This window comes from Vipera berus, assembly GCF_964194415.1.
Source record: "Vipera berus genome assembly, chromosome: 1".
NCBI lineage: Eukaryota > Metazoa > Chordata > Lepidosauria > Squamata > Viperidae > Vipera > Vipera berus.
In genome coordinates, this window is record NC_138202.1 from 134,543,740 (window position 1) to 134,566,290 (window position 22,551).

Sequence of the window (22,551 nt, forward strand, 5' to 3'; positions counted from 1 at the left end):
ACACCGTGAAAAGGTTGCCAGATGTTGCCAAGAGTTCTTAACAGAGACAGATAAAAATCTTAGAGGGTGTTTCTTGCTGATTAGATTGATTTCTTTTAAGCATCTTTTGATCCACAAAATGTTTACACCATCTGTTATAAATTCTGATTTCATAGGTTAAATCGTATAGTGAAAAATTAGAAAAGGAATTGGCAGCTTTGGAAGTGGTTGAATCTCAAGCAGATGCAAAGTACGTGCTACATCTATTCCCATTCTGTTTTATTCCTTTCGTAGTGGTGTACTTTATTGTTTAATTTTTTCCCCATAGCACAGCATTTGTGTCCGAAGCACCAAAACATACTTCTGGGTTGAAAGGATTAGCTGGTGACATCACCGTTGTCCGGGGGAATGCCCAGTTGGGGAGGCCCTTTCACGTCTCCAGCTGGAGCTGGAGCAAGGGATTGGAACTTAACTTCGCCCCATGGCAGCATTCGGGTTTCAGATATGGGCTTGCTAATCTACCCAACATCCTAACCATGTGAGCCACCGTGCTCCTTATATTGTATAACAATTAATGATTAAGATTTACTCATTTATCTGCTTTTGTTTTTAATTTTATGCAAAGCTAGAAAGGGTAGACACACAGTAAAAATGCATATACTCTTACACGTGTTTATTTGGCTCAAAGTTTTGTTTTCACTATGTACACAAAGTACATGGCTTGGAATTGCAGTGGATAAGAGGCCAAGATGTTACATCCCCAAAACTATAGGCCTTGGTTCATAGCCTCTATTGCTGCAGTTGCCAAAAAAGCCAACACAGTGCTAGACTGCATTAACAGGGATAGACTCAAGATTACGTGAAGTGTTAATACCACTTTATAATGCCTTGGTAAGGCCACAATTGGAATACTGCATCCAGTTTTGGTCACCATGATGTAAAAAAAGATGTTGAGACGCTAGAAAAAGAGTACAGAGAAGAGCAACAAAGATGATTAGAGGACTGGAGGTTAAAACATATAGGGAACGGTTGCTGGAATTGGGTATGTCTAGTTTAATGAAGAGAAAGACGAGGGGTGACATGATAGCAGTGTTCCAATATCTCAGGGGTTGGCACAAAGAAGAGGGAGGCAAGCTATTCTCCAAAGCATCTGAAGGCGGGACAAGAAGCAACGGATGGAAACTAACCAAAGAGAGAAGCAACCTAGAACTAAGGAGAAATTTTCTGACAGTTAGAACAATTAATCAGTGGAACAGCCTGCCTGTTGGAGCATACACACCAACACTGGAAGTTTTTAAGAAGAGACTGGACAACCATTTATCTGAAGAGGTATAGGGTTTCTTGCCTGAGCAGGGGGTTGGACTAGAAGATCTAACAAGGTCCCTTCCAACTCTGTTATTGTTGTTGTTGTTACACTGAGTAGCAGATTTGGAAGGATTAGCAGTTTTAAATAACAGCAAAGATATGTGCAGCAAGCATTGGCAAGAAAGAATCAGAAAGTTTGGCAGTGGCTGGATACAAAATACTTATGACTAATTTAAGGGGTTATTGCTTTAAACCACATGCTTGTTTTTCTCTCTGGAATTAAATGGGCTACAGTTTAATTCTAATTTACCGAGATTTAGGGCATTTGTTTTGCTTGAGCATAAATGAGTTTCAAAATCGTTTTTAAAGCTGGGCTCTTTATATGTATTTTTAAGAAGCAGAATTTGCAAATAACATTTGGTAATATTTAAGCGAACAAAAATTAATGTGATATGCATAAAAATGTAACATTGGTGAACTGATTTAGAGAAGCTACATACACACACACACACACACACACACACGGAGAGAGAGAGAGAGAGAGAGAGACAGAAACATATTGCCTATGTTGGAGTCCTTCCTATCCTTGGCGTGGGTTTTTATTTGTGTACTCATACATGTGTGTATACGTACATGCAGACTCATATATTTTTGCCCTTGTTGGACCTCTTCCTATCCATAGCATGGTGATGCCAGGAAAGATGTGGCATCTTTGAACTATTACCATTCACCATGTTAACCCATGTATATTCTCTTTTCCTCTTTAAATTTGGAACATTGCACTCTCTTAATTAGCATAACCTTTTAAGGTAGGTGATACTCACTAGTGTTTTTATTATTGCCAGGAAGACTTACAGCACAATTTTAGGCTGTATTCCAGAGTTTACAGGTTGTTTTTAAAGCTCACTCTCTGTGTTCAGAGAGAAAGGTCTCTTAAAAAGGATGATCTGATTTTACTAATCTGTGGCTTCAGGAAGATCACAGCCATATTTTCTTGATCTCTTACGAGGAGAAAAAGGAAACTTGCTACAAGTGTGCCAAGAGAACACTTGGTGCACAATGGAAAAAGTGAAGAAAAGCAAAGCAAGAGCTTTTCCCAAGTCTAAACACAGGAAAAGGTGATTCCTATAACTCAGTTTCTCTCCACTGTAAAGATGCCTATATGGTGTTCAAACACTTGAATACGTATGGGTAGAACCGTAGCTTAGATATCTTGATTTTTGGTCAATGGTGATTTGAATGCAGAGATTTCCTAAAATGGTCAAACTACATCAAAACTAATTATTTAATTCAATTTTAATTTTAATTCCATTTATATGGAATTAAATTATGGACTAAAATGTTTTACAAATGTTCCTACTGAAACTTTTAATCCCTATTTTTACTGTATAATTTTTGAAAGAATACCATCAACACGATGTAAATGCATTTCAGTTTCACCTGCCTAAAACAGAATGTTAAGTATATTCCTTTTAGGAACTTCTGTCTGAATTTCTTTTTATAAACACAGTAGGTTCAAACTGAAGTTCTTTTTTTAAAATAACTTTTTAGAAATATTTTATGTAGCATAAAATGTAACTAGTAACTTAGATGGTAGTTTTTCACAAAGTTATGTTTTATTAAGCCTATTCACCATCTTTCATTCTGTGGCATCAGCTAGCTCAGGGGTCTTCAAACTTGGCCCTTTTATGACTTGAGGACTTCAACTCCCAGAATTCCTCCGCCAGGATGCCTGGCGGAGGAATTCTGGGAGTTAAAGTCCATAAGTGAAAATGGCCAAGTTTGAAGACCCCTGAGCTAGATTTTTTCAGATAATTAGAAAAAAAGGTTTTCTCTTCATCTAATGCTTACATTTGCTTAGAATAGATGTTCTAAATACTCGTTTAATTCGTACATATTATTATCCTAGTGTATTGCAGAAGCTTCGAGCGCTGGTGGCAATGAATGAGAATCTTAAAGGTCAAGAACAAGAATTTAAAGCACATTGTAGGGTAAGTTTGAGAAAGTTATTTAGATATGTCTCTGTTATTGTTTGTGTAATGCTATATAAGAAACTCCTTTAAGATCCTGTTACATATCTTCATTTTGCAGTATGGAATAGCAAAATAATTGCCCATCTGTGATCGAACCATGCTATATAGGTAGGACATGCAGGAATGAACAGACTGTAAATTTGTAAAGGCTTTGGAATCGTGATTGTTTCACAATACTAGCAACAACATTTTTTTAAAAAAAAAAGTCTAAATGAAGCCACTGGAATTAAGAAAGTTAAAATAAGCAGGAGTGGACTTTTTATTTAAAAAAAATGGCTCTGGGTCTAGAAAATTCTGGGTACTCTGTTCTTTAAATCAGAGTTATTTCCATCTAACAGTAGATTATGGAGTTTAATATTCTGGTAAATAGCAAAGTTGAACTGACTAATTGGCATTTTCTAATTTAGGTTAGCCAAATTAAATATTGGTTAAATTTATTATTTATTTATTTATTTATTAATTGAATTTATATACCGCCCTATTCCCGAAGGACTCAGGGCGGTTCACAGGGCAAGTTAAAAACAATACAAAAAGAGAGAATAAAATACAATTAAATTAATACAAGCCCACAAAATTAAGATAACATTAAAATTGAAATTTAAAATTAATTTAATTTAGTTTAATTTAATTTAATTTAATATAATTTAAAATCCCTCAGTCCAGGCCAGACAATTCAAACAACCAGGTTTTTAATATTGGTATGAGTGTCACATAACTACTGTTCTAGTGGTCTCTGTCCAACTTCAGGCATGTTCAGGTATATCTGGTCAATATAGACTTAGTTGGATTGACTTGTCCTAAGTCACAGGTCGGCGACCCGTGGCTCAGGAGCCGCATGCGGCTCTTTGAGCCATCTCCTGCGGCTCCCAGTCGCCCGGTGCGCACGCACCTCTTCGAACGGGCAGTGGTGCGCGCGCACCTTTCCAAATGGAGAGTGGCACCGCCCTTTCCGAGAGGTGCACGCGCACCTCTCCGTCCCGTTCGGAGGTCTGCCGTGCTAGTCAAACATGAACGAACGCGGCAGCTGTGCAAACGGGACGGCGGCGGTTTGGAGAGCTCCGCAGCTCCCCAAACCTCCGCCTCCACATTTGAAGAGCTGCTGCATTCATCAAACACAGAGGATTGGAGGTCCCGGGAGAGGGGGAGGGCGCTTGGGTGGCTCCGGCGGTGCCCGGGCTGAAGGCACCACCACATCCCAGTGCCCGTCGCCTGCGAGTCCATCCCTCCCCCCCGCGTAAGCTGGCGGCACTGGGCAGCGACAGGTGCGTGCAGCTCAGGATGCGGTGTGGGCGTAGGGGTGGTGTATTTTTTGCTTGTTCTGCGCATGGGTGTGTGTGCCCACATGCGCGCGCACATTTTGCGGCTCCCACTTTTTTGTGTGTATGACGGAACCGGTTTCGAGTGTCTCTTTTGCTGTTTCGGGTTGCTGACCCCTGTCCTAAGTCATACCTAAGCAGATATATGTTTTCTAATTCTCAGAATTCTCAACTAAGAGAATTTTTAATTACATTACTAGGCTAAACCATTCATTTAACCTGATACAGGGTTGCTTCCTATGTTACCATGTCTGTAGTCTTAGGCTGTAATTAATTTTTGCATGAGTTTTTAATGTTACATGGAGCGGAGGCTAAAACAGCACCTTGTTAAGAGAAATTTGGGACATAATCTTTTGTTGTGCAGATGGCATGCATTTTCTTCTCGAAAAGCATTAGGATAAAAGTAGGAATAAGAGAAGAGAAATGAAATGTCCTATGAATTTTCAGCTCCTGTATCTTAATGCCTTTTAGGGTAACAGTTATAGATTGCTGGAGAATTATTTTTACTGGACTCATTTAAGTGCCCTAAAATATTGTGACTTTAAAATCCCCTTTGATTTTTTTTTAAAGAAATGAGAGTTGTTTTGCAGATACATCTTTTAATTATTTTTTTCTTGTAATCTGGATGGTGGATGCATTTTTAATCAATGGTGTACTAACATTTTCAACCAGCATACATCTTTTATTTTCCGGAGCAAGAAATACTTCAGAAAAAAATATATATCTGTGTTTCTTCCCTCCCCAAAAGTATGCAGCTGTCAACATTAGAGCATCCTATATATCAGTAAGAGAAGTTCCATCTTAAATAACAGTGTTTTAATTTCATTTTGTCTCTAGTCTATGTGTGTAACTTCACCTAACACAACCTGCGTTCTTGATTATGCAGTTCTTGGCTTCTTTTTTCATAAAGAGTACAGTGTTGACTAATGGAGATGAACTATTTCTATTTTTTTTTTTATTCTTTAAGGAAGAGATGACACGCCTCCAACAAAACATTGAAAATTTGAAAGCGGAAGCAGCTGAAAGTGGAGAGGAAAGGGTAAATAGCAAGTATTGGAACTTTCTATCCTTTGCTTCCTTGATAACTATCATTCAATGGGAAAACCCTTGCTTTGAGAGCAAGCAACTAAATTTCATTTTTAATGTGTGCCAATGTGCTCACAGTAAAAAATGACAATAAAAGTAATCTAATCTAATGTAATCTAATCTAGTTCTGGTTAGAAAGTGACAGAAATAGTTTAAATAGTCAGATGGTTTAAATCAGACATGTCATGTGACGTTGCGAGATGTATTGGGACTGTTTTGCCATTTCCGGCAATGGGGTGGATGTGGCTTCCGGATGACACGTCCGGCCCGCAGGCCAGCAGTTTGACACCCCTGGTTTAAATAGTCAGGAGAGAGCAACAAAGCCTGGAAAACTCGTGAGCAATGAATCAGGAGCAGGAAAGTTTCCCTCTCTTCCAGGTGAGCTTTGAAAAAAGGGGGAAGAGAGACCACGTTGTTAGATCTTTAATATCTGGTTTTCTAGTTTGGCTTCTGTCAAGTAAGAAACATGCCCTAACCTGAAGAAGAGTTTCTGAAGCAAAATATATTCGCACTTTTTTTTTTTGGCAAAGGGAGAGTTAGCTATAAATTAGGACTGTATCGTGTATGTGGATGCTATTGAGAAGAAGCTCCAGAATCCCATTAGATATTCTTTTTTCTTTCTCTCATTACCCTAACTCTTAATTAGCTCCTAAACTTTAATCTTCATCATTAACCATTTGTATCCTCTTCTGAAATCAGTAACCTCATTCTGACAAGCAGCAGGAATGAGGTGTTTCATTTAGTGTGGAACTAAATGGTGAATACAGGTAGTTTTCAAGTGTATGACTACAATTGAGCCCAAAATTTATGTTGCTAAGTAAAACAATTAAGTGAGTTTTGCCCCATTTTATGAACTTTCTTACACAGTTGCTAAGTGAATCGCTGCAGTTGTTAAGTTAGTGACACAGTTGTTAAGTGAATCTGGCTTCCCCCTTGACTTTGCTTTTCAGAAGGTCACAAAAGCTGATCATGTGAACCCAGGACATTGCGACCGTCATAAATACGAACCAGTTGCCAAGCATCTGAATTTTGATCATGTGACTATGGGGATGCCGCAACTGTCTTAAGTGTGAAAAACAGTCATAAGTCACTTTTTTCAGGCTGTTTGTATGGTGACTAAGTCAAGGATTACCTGTATTGCTGTACACTCTTCTGCTCCTCAGATTGGTTTCAGTAGAACTTAGTTCAGCTCACATGAATGTGGATATTTTTATGTCTTGAATAATAGGAACCTACTAAAATTATAAACCAACAATACAAAACCGAGAAAGAGAAACTGCAGAAGATCAGACTGCTTCTGGTAAGTAAGCTGGGGAAAAATGAACTTAACTAAATGCCTTCCCATCATGTTCAACATAATTTCTGGTTAATGTGTGAATGTTAATTTCTTAAAATGAATGCTTCAAAATGTACACCTCGTTTCAAGCGATTATTAATTTTTTTTTAAAAAAAAAGCTGTTTCAACCAAGAGCTGTCCCAGGGAAGCAGCTGCATAGTAGCGAATGATTCTTTTATCAAGTTCTTTTGGAATGTCACTCCATTTTTAAAAACTACCTAGTTTTTATATTTTGTTTGAACTCCCCTTCAGGCCCGCCGAAATAGGGAAATATCCATTTTGCAACGTAAGATTGATGAGGTGCCCAGCAGAGCTGAGTTGACACAGTACCAGAAGAGATTTATTGAACTGTACGGTCAAGGTATGTGTATTTCTCACTACTACATAGCATGCACTTATAGAGCATGATGATGCGTTTGGCTAATATTTGCTCTGTTAGTTGCCTTTGGATAGTCACCTTCTACGCCTCTGTTCTCAGGTACTTTTAAAATTGCCTGCAGATTGAAGATTTGATACTTCTGTAATATTTTTTTTTGGGGGGGTAAATGGTAATAAGCAGCAGATGGCAGCATCTAATCAACTTTGCTGATCTCAGAAGCTATGTAGGTTTGGCCTTGGTTAGTATTTGGGTGGGGGATTTCCTGGGAATTCCATAGCTGGAGACTAGATAGTGGTGATGGTTATGAATACCTTTGAATCAGTTACCTTCTGAAACAAGTCCCTGCAATTTTCTTGGCAACGTATTTGGAAGCTTGCTTCTTTGTGCTGAGAGAGTGACAGGTTCAAGGTCACCCAGCTGGCTTTGTGCCTAAGGTGGGACTGGGACTCACAGTCTCCTGGTTTCTACCCTGGTGTCTTAAATCACCTACTGCCCACCAAACTGGTTCCTGTGCACAGTAGATTAGGAAGTTGAAGACAGCAACAAACGATGTCTATAACACTGCCAGAAAGCTGCATAAATGCAGGATTGCCACCTTGGATAGAGCCATGAAATGTGAAGTGTTCATTGACTCATCCTTCCAAGGCGGGTAAAATGAGGACCCAGATTGCTGGGGACACAATATGCTGACTCTGTAAACCGCTTAGAGAGGGCTGTAAAAACACTGTGAAGCGGTATATAAGTCTAAGGGCTATTGCTATCTTCCATGATCATCATGTTCTCTACATGAGGGCACAGGAAGTGTATCAGCAGAGAACTAGGCCAGGTTCATTCAGATGGGGTGGATGGACACCAGCAGAAGACAGCCATGTCACGATCACTTGGCACTTCCATACAGAATGCTGTTATCCATGTGCTAGTTAACTACAGATAGCCCTCACCTTACCACCACAATTGAGCCCCAAATTTCTGTTGCTAAGTGAGACAGTCGTTAAGTGAGTTTTGCCCACTTTATGACCTTTCTTGCCACAGTTGTTAAGCAAATCTGGCTTCCCCATTGACTTTGCTTGTCAGAAGGTCCCAAAGGTGATCACATAATCCTGGGGACACTGCAACGGTCATAAATATGAGCTAGTTGCCAAGTGTCTGAATTTTGATCATGTGACTGTGGGAATTCTACGGTGGTCATAATGTGAAAAATGATCGTAAGTCACTTTTTTCAGTGCTGCTGTAACTTTGAACAGTCAACTGAACAAACAGTTGTAAGCCGAGGACTACTTGTAGAGTAGGGAAAACCTTAAGTCCTAGAAGGTGTCAGGATGCAGGGTTAAATTGGCTCTAATAACTCATCTTTTCTTAGCCTCAATTTGTCTGTAGCCCATCCAGAAGTTCATCTTATTGGGAGACTCGCCTATCTTTATTACTCTGTGAAAGTGGCATTTATAACCAGTGGTGGGATTCAAATATGTGAACAACCGGTTGTCTGTGTGGATGCCGCTTCCAGAAGTCCATTCTGGGCCTGGGCAACAAAACATTAGCTACCGGTTCTGCTGAACTGGTGCGAACTGGCTGAATCCCACCACTGTTTAGAACCCTGTTTATGAAGATTGGGAAATAAATGCTAGACAGGTTAGGTTTCCTAGAGTTCTGAACTTGTTTAAATATATTTGAAAAGTCCTTTGGATAAATACTAATGTTAGGAGCATTAAAAAATGGTATCTGCTTCCCAACATTTGCATGAGGAAATTCCTGACATAACTATTTCTTGCTGCAGGTAGTAGAGGAATTGTAAATCTGGGAAATGAAGTGGGGAGCACAACTGTTTATCTTTTCCTGGGTTCTTTTCCTCCAGAAATGTAGGTATTTACAGATCTTTGCTGACAACCATAAGGTCTTTTTAGACATCAGCTCATGTTCCCCATGTAGATCAGTGCATTCTGAAATTGAACATGGTTTGTGCCTCTCAGTTTTTTAAACAGAAGCTTCATTTTTGGTTTGGAAATGAGGTTAACAGTATATGTGTGTGTGTTGCGCTTTGTGATTTACTCTGTATATACAGGCAGTCCTCAACATACGATCACAATTGGGCCCAAAATTTATGTTGTTAAGTGAGAAATTTGTTAAGTGAGTTTGCTCCATTTTACGACTTTTCTCACCACATTTGTTAAGTGAATCACTGCAGCTCTTAAATTAACATGGTTGTTAAGTGAATCTGGTTTCCCCACTGAGTTTGCTTGTTAGAAGGTCACAAAATGGGAGCACACAACTCTGGGACACTTTAATCGTCATAAATGTAAATTGTCAAGCATCCAAATGTAAATTACGTGACCATGAGGATGCTACAACGGTCATAAGTGTGAAAAACAGTTGTCAGTCACTTTTTTCAGTGATGTTGTAATTTTGAATGGTCACTAAATGAACTGTTGTAAGTCGAGGACTACCGGTATAATGTGACCAGTACTAAGGTTATCCTGGTAGAAAATGCTATTATCTCTGCACTGTTCTTCCTATCACTGCTTCTGTATTCCCGGCCTGATGTTTTGTTAGTCTGCAGTTGTAGTTTGGCATTTTTCATTGCTTATCCTTAAAAACTACTTTAAATAAGAAAAATGAATCACCTTTCCTCAAAAGCTGTTGGGGCAACGAGTTAAAAATAACGTTTGTGTGTGTGTATACATATAGACATGGAAGTAAAGAATGTGGTAAAGTAGAACCACACAGTAAGAGACAATAAAAATATACCAGAGCAGATTGATCTGTTCGGTCCATTTGTGTGTGCATAGCCATGCACGGATATGATTGATCAGCAGCCACACCAAAATAATATATGAGTTTTACTATTATGCCTTTTCAGGCTCTCCAATACTACCATTAATAGCCTGAAGAGTGTTTTCTGTCAAAATCTACCTTATTTTGCTCCAGAACAGATGCCTTCTTTTCTTGGCTGTGCTTAATGTAGTGAATGGATGATTTAGGAGAATTCTGCCTTTTGCCTGCCTGATAGATACTTAAACGAGCATTGCAAATCATTTAGAATAACCATTTTTGCTTTACAAGCTGAGGTTTTGTCACTTCCAATAAATTTATGTGAGCTACAATTCACAGAATGTTGATTTTATGTTAAGATCTATTGCCTGGTGTTTTGAGACTGGCTGATTACTTGCCAGCTTAGTTTTTTTCCCCTTTTTTATTTTATTTTATTTACAACGTTAAAATACAAACTCCGAGAAAGAAAAAAAATACAATAACAGAGCCAAACAAGACTATATATATAGGAGGAGAATATAGGACAATTTGAGAATGGATAGGAAATAAATCAGGACTAGATATTTGGGGTTTTAATACAAATCCATTATAACAATCATGGATGGTTTTCATAACAGAAAAAAGTTGCAGCTATAGTCTGATAAAGGTAAAGGTAAAGGTTCCCCCGCACATGCGTGCTAGTCGTTTCCAACTCTAGGGGCTGGTGCTCGTCTCCGTTTCAAAGCCAAAGAGCCAGCGCTTATCCGAGGACGTCTCCGTGGTCATGTGGCCGGCATGACTAGACACCAAAGGTGCACGGAACGCTGTTACCTTCCCACCGTAGTGGTCCCTATTTTTCTACTTGCATTTTTACGTGCTTTCGAACTGCTAGGTTGGCAGAAGCTGGGACATGTAACAGGCGCTCACTCTGTTATGCGGCACTCAGGATTCGACCCGTCAAACTGCCAACCTTCTGATTGACAAGCTCAGTGTCCTAACCCACTGAGCCACCGCGTCCCTTATAGTCTGATGCTTAGTCCCAAATTGGGGTATCATAATTTTAGATAGTTCAAAATTTACGATTTTACTAGCGGGTTTCTTTAATAATTTGGTGAATATATTATAAATTGCCTGTAAAATTTAAATGCAATCATTTCAAACGAGCTGTTTAAGATTGGGGGAATTGCAAAACCCATGGTATAGACCAGAGTTCCCCAACCTTTCCAGGTTGGCAGCCCAGCACGGGGGTGGGGGGGTGGAAAAAGGAGAAGAGGGGATGGTTATGTGTTCACTGCTCACACGAGGGGGCTGTGAGCAATGCCGCCCACCACTTGCAAGAGTCGTGTTGCGAACATGTGCGAGTGTGCCAGATCCCCACTCACATGGCCCGTAGGTTGGGGACTCCTGGTGTAGACCAAGGATACAATTTAGTAATACTCTGTTTTGGAAACAGAACTATATGTAGGAACAATTACACCAAAATGGATGCACTTCTAAACACAGGCCCCAGGGGAATGCCTGCTTAAATACAGTTGTTCTCTTAAATGGAATGGTTTTATTCGATCCCATTCTGAACATTTAAGTATAGAAAAGGTGCTATTTTAATGGTATATAAAAATATGAAGAAAGCAGTGGTGATCTGTGAGAAGAAAACATCTTGAACGCATGATTGAAACACCCCTTTAACATAATGAATCAAAATACTACAAAGGTGAATACAAACTTTCAGTCCTGATAATCATCATGTGAACAATAGGTTCACTTAAGGTCCTCACTGTTCGTTTAACAACCACTGCTTGGGCTTAACAACAGCTGCAAAAAAGGTCGTAAAATTGGATCAGAAGTGATTCTTTCAAATTGCTTTACAGTTGTCATCTAATTGTCAACTACAACCATAATTGCCAGATCCAATTACAGTAGTACATCAGGGACTACTTGTAGGAAAGGTATATGCTGGCTGGGGAATTCTGGGATCTGAACTCCACATATCTTAAAATTGTCAAAGTTGGAAACGCTGATCTAGACTTTTAATTCTTAAATGATTTGGAAGCTGTTTCACTGTTCATTTTCATCTGCATTTTGAAATAATTTTCCTTGTGTTTTAATTTTTGTTTCAGCATCTTTGAATATTTGTTGGAGTAGAAAGGTGGGCTGTAAACTAAATAAATATACAATCAGTTGCGGTCTGCTACATTTTTGTCTTGTTTTTTCTGAATTCTTGATTTTTCACAGTATCAGCAACGCACAAAGAAACAAAGCAGTTTTTTACCCTCTACAACACACTGGACGATAAAAAGGTGTATTTGGAAAAAGAGGTAAGTAAGATTAACAGTAATTGGGGAAAACACAAAGCCTATTTTTTGACATTGATAATATTGTGAAATAACCAAGGCTGCAAATCCTATATTAGCTTATTTAGAACTAAAATACACTTTATGTTTGCTTATTAACAAATTATATTGGGGTACACTCTGAATTTGTAAAACAAACAACCTTTTGCTTAAAAATATTGTTAATGGTGTGGATATAAAGATAGGTTCCGTAATATTATTTCTCAGTGAATCAGTGTGTGACTGATGTCCACAGAACAGGACAGTTCGCCACGGCCAATTCACCACAGGACAATTCGCCACGGGACAACTCACCATGGGACAATTCAAAAATTGTATTTAATTCCTCATTTTAGCCATTGTCTATCCACTGCAGGATGAAGGCCTCTTCCGCATGTTTCCAACCTATACGGTCCTGAGCTTTCTTTTGCCAGTTGGGCCTATAATACTTGCTGATGTCGTCAATCCATCTTGTTTTAGTCTCTTTCGTGGACGCTTTTTATCAAGTGGGATCCATTCTATGACTGCCTTGATCCACCTGCCATCAGTTGTTCTTCCTATTTGACCAGCCCATTTCCATTTCCATTTATTTAATTATTTAAAACAATTTATAAATTATTTTCATTCTTGTTATTCACACCTCATTTTGCTCCTCCTTTTGCATCCTTCCTTTAATTATTCCATTTCACCATTTCTTTAGTAGTATGTAATTTTTGTCCCACAGCAAGTTGTCCTGGGGCAAGTTGGCCATGGCAAATTATCCTGTGGATGAGTTGTCTTAGACCCAAAGTCCACGTGCTGGTACAAGGAGGAATAAGAGGATAAGTCTTAACCAGGGGTAGGCAACCTTGGCTCTTTTATGACTCGTGGACTTAAACTTACAGAATTCCTAGTCAGCCATGCTGAGGGGAAAGAGAGAGGTTTCCAAGCTCAGCCATGCTGGCTCAGGAATTCTGGGAGTTGAAGTTCACAAGTCATAAAACAGCCAAGGTTGCTTACCCCTGGTCTAAAGGTAAAGGTAAAGGTTCCCCCGCACATGCGTGCTAGTCGTTTCCAACTCTAGGGGCCAGTGCTCATCTCCGCTTCAAAGCCGAAGAGCCAGCGCTTGTCCGAGGACTTCTCTGTGGTCATGTGGCCGGCATGACTAGACGCCAGAGGCGCACGGAACGCTGTTACCTTCCCACCGTAGTGGTCCCTGTTTTTCTACTTGCATTTTTACGTGCTTTCGAACTGCTAGGTTGGCAGAAGCTGGGACGAGTAACAGGCGCTCACTCTGTTACGCGGCACTCGGGATTCGACCCGCCAAACTGCCGACCTTCTGATCGACAAGCTCAGTGTCCTAACCCACTGAGCCACCGTGTCCCTTGGTCTAGATTATGCCATATAACTGTCAAGCTATGAAACCTACTGCCTTTAGGACCGCTGTAATTCTTCTTGCTTGCCTACAGTATGGGGGTGAGCGTAGGGAGAGTTTGGGATCCACAGGGGTCCCTTATCAATCTGAAAGCCAAAACTGTTGAAGAGTTGATTTGGTGAACTGAAGTTTCTTCTCATAACAATTACTGGAATATGTATTGGACAATGTGACCTGAACTGTCAGAGAGGGGAGAGAAAGTTTTACTCTTTTAATTATCTGCTTTCCGCCATTTCCTCAGAGCTAGTTTCCATTCAATTCTACCGGTTTGTTACTGCCTAAAAAAGTTTACATTAGAGGAGGCAATGACTCTGGTGTTTTGCTTGATCGGGCTTTTCAGCCGGAGCATGACAATAACTGTATAACTTACGGTGCTGGTTGGGAATTCTTCTATTTTTTTTCCTCATAGATGCTGTTTAATTTTGGTACTTCAGCCTTGGAAGAAAACAGATGGAATACTGCCCAACATAATTTGTTTTACTAAGAAATTATTCAATTTGGCCTGCTTTAGCCTGTTCTGCTAATTCATTAGGAGATTAATCCTCTTTCAGTGGAATTCTGTTCTGAGGATAAATCAGTAAATCTAGTATTTTATGATTCTAAGATTAATAATGATAAACTTTGCAGCCTTCTTCTCAGAATTCATCCTTTTTTTTTAGCTTGTACTCCTCTGGCTGTATAGCTGTTTATACTTCCACATCTAGGAACCTTTTAACTTGGCTTTTGAATTTATTCTAGGTTGTTTAGGAAAGTAAGTGAGAAATTGTTTGTAGTATACTATAGTTACGTTTATCTAAATATTTATGTTTATGTTATGTTTATCTAAATATCTCTGCTATTGAACAGTGGCATATTTGTAAATAAAATACATATTTGGATATTTTAGACTGATAATCTAAATCTCCTGCCAGCACATATTTTATATAGTGCTGGAAATGTGATAGCATGCAGTATTTGCATTTAATATATCAAAGTAACACAAGGCTGGTTCATAGATAAATATTCTTGCCATAATGATTGCAAGCATGCATGAATAAGCTGTCAAGAATTACCTCTCATTTTTTGCAATCCAGGATATGAAGAATTCACACGTTCATTTGCCAATAATTATGTAATCAGTACTCTATTGTATAATATACAATCATATATAAATTGCTTTTTAACAAATCTATTGCTTGAATGACTTTATGTGGAAAACTTTATATTTTGCCTTTTTCAGGTTAATTTGCTTAATTCCGTTCATGATAACTTCCAGCAGTAAGTAAACTAATCACATTTTTTTTCCTTTGGGCTAAGCATAATTTCGTGACTTCTTGTGTTCAATTTCAATTTAAGAAACACTTTTAAAGCCTTCAGACATATATTACAGTATATCATAGTATGTATTATAAAACTCTATCCAATAGTTGCTCGTGCAAAATATACTCCTGCTACTTTTCTCTGAATTTTTAAAAAGTATAGTCAGTTTGGTGTAGTGGCTAATTAGATTAGTGTTGGCCTAAAAACTAAGAGACTGTGAATTCCAGTCTCACTTAGGCATATAAAGGCAGCTGGGTTACCTTGGACCAGTCACTCTCTCAGCCCAAACTACCTCACAGGGTTGTTGTTATGGGAAAAATAAAAGGAGGGAGGAGTATTAGGAATGTTTGCCATCATGAGTTATTTATAAAGTAATAAAGGCAAGATAAAAATAAATAGATAAATAAGGGCTTCCGGTTTGCCAACGCCGCCATTTGGAGCGTTTGGAGGATGGCTCTTGTCTTCCACATTCAGTTTCACATCGCTGGGGGGTCCTAAAAGGGCCAAAGAGTCGCCCTGGAGGGGCGACCAGCAAGAAGGAGATTTTGCAGAAATGCGGGGGGGGGGACTCCCCCGTTAGTGCCTGCATTCCCTTCGAACCGGTGGACAAAAGATATAAAGGAGAAGAAAAAAGATGTATTAAATGTTGAAATTGGAGAAATTTTGGTTATTGAATTTATGGTATGTGGAAATTATAATGAAAACAAGAATATTATATTGTATTATTAACCTGTTGATATGGAAATGAGATAGATAGGATGTGTATCTAGATTATTAGGCACTGGAGAGAACTGTGATAAAGGGAAGAGGGGTCACCTAGAAACATGAAAATGAGAAACTTCAAACGTTTAACTTTAATATTAATGCAAATTAAAGCTGGGAAAATTTATAAGGTGATAGATGTCTTAAAGATGAAATGTTAAAATAAATAATATTTATATATATATTGTGTGTGTGTGTGTGTGTGTGTGTGTGTGTGTGCTATTTGTTGCCTTCCAGGGAGAAATAGAAAATGATTCTATTTGGTTTTTTGTTCTTGACTCCTGACATGTTGCTATCTCCCAGTTTCTAGCCTGGTGCCTTAAACACTACCCCAAACTGGCTTTCATGTATTTGTTGTGCTTTAGCAATATTCTTCTGAATATTTTACGTGTAAATATTTTATGTGTAAATATTTTATTTACACATAAGTAAAATTGTTTGTCCTCAGGCAGCATGGCTGGTACTAAGAACAATGTCAGTTTTGTACATCGTTCAAGAAACCATAAAAGGTTGGCTTGCAGATATACCACTTAAAGAAACAAATCCCTAGGGATGTTTGCAGCTAAACCATAATTGGTCATGCTTGTGTTTGCAAACACACAGAGACTTTTGTTGCAAACAGAAAGATTTCATGGGGTTCCTGAGTGTTAGCCTGCCAGGTTGTCTTGTTTTAGTAAGAGCTCTTTATGCTCATTGAACATAATTTGGAGCACTTGTTAAACCGGGGTCTCAAACTTAAATCACCATGGGTGCCCCATGAGAACTACTTCCACTAGCTGGAAGGTTGCCACACTAAAGCCTCATTATATTTCTGAATTGATACAAAGGACTTTGACAAGTGAAAAATAAAAGAGAATGAAAAGTATCACAGCATGCTGTTAATCATACACTTATCAAATTAACAACAACAACAATTCTGTTTTTTGTGAAATTTGAAACTTGCCATCTGGGTGACACCTCTCAGCCCTGGGGAAAAGCAAACCACTTTTGAAAATGTTGCCAAGAAAACTTCAGGCAGTTGCCAGAAGTCTGGATGGATGGATGGATGGATGGAGGGAGGGAGGGAGGGAAGGAAGGAAGGAAGGAAGGAAGGAAGGAAGGAAGGAAGGAAGGAAGGAAGGAAGGAAGGAAGGAAGGAAATGTAGAAAAAGTATCCTTCATTGAGCTGCCCAAATCCTGCCTTTTTGTTTTTCTGGTCTCTTCTTGACTGGAGTGATAGTTTTGTCCCTTGCTTGCTTGTTATCTTTTCCAGTCCTTGCCTTAGACAGGGAGTAGTATGGAGGGACGGCCAGACTCCTCCCCTTCAACTGCCTCTCCTTGTAGCAGTCTCAATCTCCTGCCTGTCCTCCCTGACGAAATTTCACTTCCTCCTTTTCTCTGCCTGAAGGCATTACCTGCCACAGAGTGTGAGAACAGGAGCTATTGGGCGTGAGCAGCTTTGAGGTTATCCCTGAGACCATTTAACTATATATACCCTCCTAGGCTGGGAGATCCATTGGACGGGACTGAAGCAAGTTACCCTGTTGCGCATCCTGGATATCTACGTGGTGTTCAGTGCCTTTGCTTACCAAGTGGTATCTCAGTGCCTACAAAGTATTCTGGAGGGCTTCAGAAAATGATTTGACAGCCAGATACGACCATGGGCTGTAGATTTGGCAGCCCTAAACTTTCAGTACTGCTTTTCATAGATGCAAGATATTATCTCCAAATAATGTTTTAAGGAAACAAAGTCCGTATCTTACTTTTCATTCTGAACATTGGTTTATTATCATCCAAGAATTCATAAGCTTAGGATAACTCCACTGACTACATAAAAACCCAGTTTGGTATAGTAGTTAAAGTATTAAGCCAAGAGACCATGATTCTAGTCTCACCTTAGGCACAAAACTCTCAGCCCTAAGAAGCAAGCAAAGATAAACCACTTCTCAAAACCTTGCCAAGAAAATTGCAGGGACTTGTAAAAGGCAGAAAAATTAAGACTACATAAAAAGAGTAGAATGAACATATACACATACACATATATGTATGCTATCCTTCTTTAACTGTATATTGCTGTAGAAAAATAAAGTGGGCAAAAATATCTCTCTTTTCACTTTTCCAGTCTCAGTCTTTCTGTCCATCATCTAAAACATTTGCTTTTCCTTTTAGAGCCATGGCTTCCCCTAGTGCTCGAGACCAATTTCTGAGACAAATGGAACAGATTGTAGAAGGAATTAAACAGAATCGAATGAAGGTTAGATAACCTTTTTCAGATATTTGATATGTGTGCATGTTTCCTTTTTCAAATGTCAGTAGAATTGTTCTCTTTCAGTTGCTCTAAATATGACCATACTTCAATGTGCTACAGAGAATTGAACTAGAATAAACATTTTCAAAAGAGCAAATTTCAACGGAAGGGTTAAAAGCTGTTCAGCCACAGAAAATATTGCCTTGACTGGGGGTATCTGAGGCTGGATAGGGTCTGTCAAAACCTTTACACTGAGGAAGGACAATTCATCTTGGCAGAAGAATTATAGATTGTTTTGGATTAGATAGGCTGTTCAATATGTGCCTGCACCACATATTATTTGAACATGATCCCTTGCTGTAAATTAACAAACTGGATGATATTGCAAAGCATTTAGTTTTACTCAATCAGTTTTAACTGTCGTAGTTCAAAGTAACCAGTGCTTGAATCAAGCACAATCTTCTCTGCTTTGCTCTGGCTAAACTTCATTTGATCCATTGTGGATTCAGGTAGGACAGAAACTGCCTTTGAGAGAAGAGTAAAAGTCCCTTTGATCTAGATTTTCATATGAATATGGACCATAAAAGTGGAGTCTCAAGAGTTTTTTCTTTTTGTAAGCAGAAGGAGCAAGGAAAGTTACAACAGAGTTAGGGTACTGAAGAGTTTAGAGAACTTTATTATGCGATCTTTCAGGGCCTGCCTGTTTTCCCCCATTTCCCTGTTTAAAGGTTTATAGATTAAGGTAATGTGGAACAGTAGTTTGGTTTTTTTTTGGTGGGAGGGAAAGAGGAAAAAGAAAAAGAAAAAATCCCTGAAAGTTTTAATTTTCTGTTTTTATATATTGCTTGATTTGGTGTAGTTATTGTGTATTGAATAGTGTTGCATAGTGCCATCTCTCTCTCTTCCTTTCCTTACAACAGTTGGAGAGGAAAAAACAAGAAAACAAAATGAGAAGGGACCAGTTAAATGATGAATACTTGGAATTACTAGAGAAGCAGAGACTTTACTTCAAAACAGTCAAAGAATTTAAAGAGGTAAAAGAGGGGTGATGGTTATGGAACTGATGTAATTTATATTTTCTCTACAAGAGTTCTGAGCATCTTGCCACACCAGATACTCTACTGAGGTTTAGAAAGGAAAGAACAATCAGCAACATGTGTCAGCTATATAATAGACAGTGCACAACCAAAACTTTATTCAGAGATCTCAGGTCATTCCTTAAACCAGCTTTCAATGGGTTAGGTTAATACAGTATGGTTACTTCATGCTACATGAAGAAACAGAAACTACTTTTGATGTTGGTTTACATATGATACATCATAGCTTGATAATATTTTAAAAGAGGGTTGCTTTTCAGCAAGGTTTTTGATACCGCCATATATTCTTTATCATCTAATGTCACATAAAACAGTCTATGAAATCAATGGAATAATATTGGTAGTTAAAATCTGAAAGCAGTGTGTGGGATAGTTGGGTTAATATATTATGATAGACCAGAACTTAGGTTATTATTTGTTTGGTTGATTGATTGATTTCTATAGCCATCTATCTGAACAAGTGACTTTTGGGTGGTTTTGTTGCTTATCATATAGCCTCAACCCAAACCATTCTGGCTTATAGATCATAGTTCATTATTTAGTGTGTTGTTGACCGCTTTCATCTTGGCTTCTTCACAAGAACATGGATAGAACTCTGTAGGGCTCAGTGGGCATGTTTAGGAGAGACACACCAATGCACACACCAGAGTAGAAGCCATAATGATGTCATAGGAAAGGACAACTTTTTGGACCCATTCCCCCCCCCATGATTCTTATGTTTAGAAAGTGGAAGCGGGAGACCTCTGGAAAACAAATGGATTCACTCCCACCCCATTGAAAAGTGGAAAAAATGCAAACAAAATAGGATGGGAGGGGCTGCATGATGTCAATGGGTTGCTTATACCTAGTAAAATCTAATCTAGAAGGCACTGTTGTCTAGGGGTACATTGATTTTTCAGAGAGTCTCGTACTTTTCAACATGATTCACACAGACCAAATTGATCCCTTTTCCATTCCTTCTACCTTTGACCTGTCAAATTCCCTTGCTTCAGATTCTCATGCTTATGGAATTTGATCAAAGCAGACAGCCATCTCGAAACACTAACAATCACTTTTGAGAAGGAACTTCCATTGAACGTGGTGTGAATTGCATCTTACTAGTGGTGCCTGGGATGGCAGGACTAGCATTGTTGCTTATCCTAGATGTCTCTTTCATGTTTTGAAGACCCACCTGTTTCTTTTGCATCAACAGGAATGCCGCAAAAATGAAATGCTTTTGTCAAAACTGAAGGCCAGATGTCCCTGAAGAACTTCAGCAGAAGCTTTTTGTTTTTTTCCTGTGATCAAGTTCATTATTCCTCACACATTTTTCGGTATCATTCAAAAATGTAATCCTCTCTGATATTATCTTTGCACTAGTTAAGATTTCAGATACAATACACGGATTATGTTTGAAGCAGAGAACAAATGAGTAATATGTAAAACAAAAGCTTCTAACTTGTTTGGCCAACTTACCATATTGAAAAAGGGTTTACAAGTGCTCTGTTTGGCCCTCTTGTGTGCATAAGGAGCAAAACTGAACCCTGGAAATAATCCACAGGTAAAGTAATGATCAAAAAGGGATTTGAAGTTTACCCCTCTAGGCAACAGTTACTATGTGCGTATATGTTTACTTCATAACATGGCAGTCAGGTTCCTTTTTGAATCTGTGAGTCTCAAGCAAGAACAATTTTACTTAGCCCAAATAGTAACATTCAACTTTCATTCAGTTGACAGGTACAATAAATATCCTGAATCTGAAATGCCCTATAAGCTAGTAGAGGGCACTTCTGGTGTCATACCAGGGAGGGAATCACTAGCACACCTTCAGACACACACATACGTGCACACCCTCACTGTGCAATTAGGATTTAATATTCCTGTATTGTCATCTGCCTTTCAACCCTGGAATTTTGTTTTAAACAGTCGCCATCGATAATAGTGGAAACTGGTTTTGGATAATGCAGGTTATTTGAAGGTGGGAAATTGCTTTGATCAACTTGTTTCTTTTCAACAGGGAAGGAAAGTCATAAGGTAGGGAATAGGGAGGAAGGTTTTTAGGACATATTAAATTTCCTGGAACTAACATGTTTCCTTGTGTCTGTCTTCCATTTTTCACCTGGGTTGCAACTCATCTGACTTAAATTCTGAGCATTGGTCCTTGTAACATTGTGAAAAGTCATATAACCGTGAAGTTGCTCCTTTGGAAGCTGGTGAAGATCTGCAGATGTTTTTAAATGTATTTATTTACTAAGCAAATGTATATAATTATCCATCTACCAGAAGGAATTCTGGGCAGTGAAAAAAAAGTTGAGTCTGCATTTACAGTACTATAAAACATTGTACCACAGTCTGTATTACCTGTATTCTTCAGTGAGAAAACTAATAAAAATAAAGTCTCATTCAAAGTTTGGTTCTGAGTCACTCATTGAGACATGTCCATGAAGCTTGATAGAGAAATAGTTTTCCAGTTGTTTTCCGAGATGTTTTTTCAGCTTTCCAGCCTATTCCCAGCCCTGGATTCTATGAAACATTAACTAGATGCGACCCTGTTTAAATTTTTAGATCAGCCAAGGTCCACCAGGTGTTGTAACTGTTGATGTGGCTGAGAAATTAAAACAGGGAACAATCTATTAACTCATTTCAATAAGCCTTTGAAGCCTTCAATTTCCACATTAAACTAAAATAATTTGAGGTATCATTTGTCAGTACAACAGTTACTCAAAAGTGAGCTGAAAAGTCTGCAATCCAAGCTTTCAGCTAAGGTCTGAAATACCAGAAAAAGAATACCAATTATAAGTATAATTTACAAATCGGCACAATGTTAAGGGCTTCAAAAAGAACTCTGTAAAAGTAAATTCCCTTATTAAATTTGGATTCCTTTAGATATCATATTTATTGGTTATTCAAGTTACCTTCAAAAATCCAGACATCCACTAAATTGCGGGTGTCAAACTGGCAGGCCTGTGGGCTATATGCTATATGCTATAAATATGCTATAAATGCATAAAGGCTATATGCTATATGCTAGAAATATGCTATAAATGCATAAACCACGCTCCGCAAAGGCAAAAAGCATCCCGATCGAGTTTTGACACCCATGCACTAGATGCTAATAGCTGAAACAGCAATACTATACATGTTTATTACTCAAATGTCATCTAAATACAAAAAGCAAAGATGTTAGCTTTGCTTTACATTTCCCATTGTAGATAATATGTAAAGTAGCCTCCAGCACTAATTTCTTGGAGCAATGCTAAATGG

At 38.6% G+C, this 22,551-nt stretch overlaps 1 protein-coding gene across 2 annotated transcripts in view; it reads left to right on the forward strand.

Annotated features, from left to right (window-relative positions):
* CCDC93 (CCC complex scaffolding subunit CCDC93) overlaps positions 1-21,949 on the forward strand; it is a 43,049-nt gene extending 21,100 nt beyond the window's left edge. For both annotated transcript variants that reach the window (XM_081314625.1, XM_081314626.1), the window contains exons 14-23: positions 156-229; positions 3,194-3,275; positions 5,601-5,672; positions 6,948-7,019; positions 7,308-7,416; positions 12,412-12,494; positions 15,143-15,180; positions 18,133-18,217; positions 19,132-19,245; positions 20,501-21,949. In XM_081314625.1, the coding sequence (XP_081170751.1) occupies positions 156-229; positions 3,194-3,275; positions 5,601-5,672; positions 6,948-7,019; positions 7,308-7,416; positions 12,412-12,494; positions 15,143-15,180; positions 18,133-18,217; positions 19,132-19,245; positions 20,501-20,554 (783 nt within the window). In that variant the 3' untranslated portion in view covers positions 20,555-21,949. The remainder of the gene's footprint in view (positions 1-155; positions 230-3,193; positions 3,276-5,600; positions 5,673-6,947; positions 7,020-7,307; positions 7,417-12,411; positions 12,495-15,142; positions 15,181-18,132; positions 18,218-19,131; positions 19,246-20,500) is intronic.
* Positions 21,950-22,551: the final 602 nt, after the last annotated feature.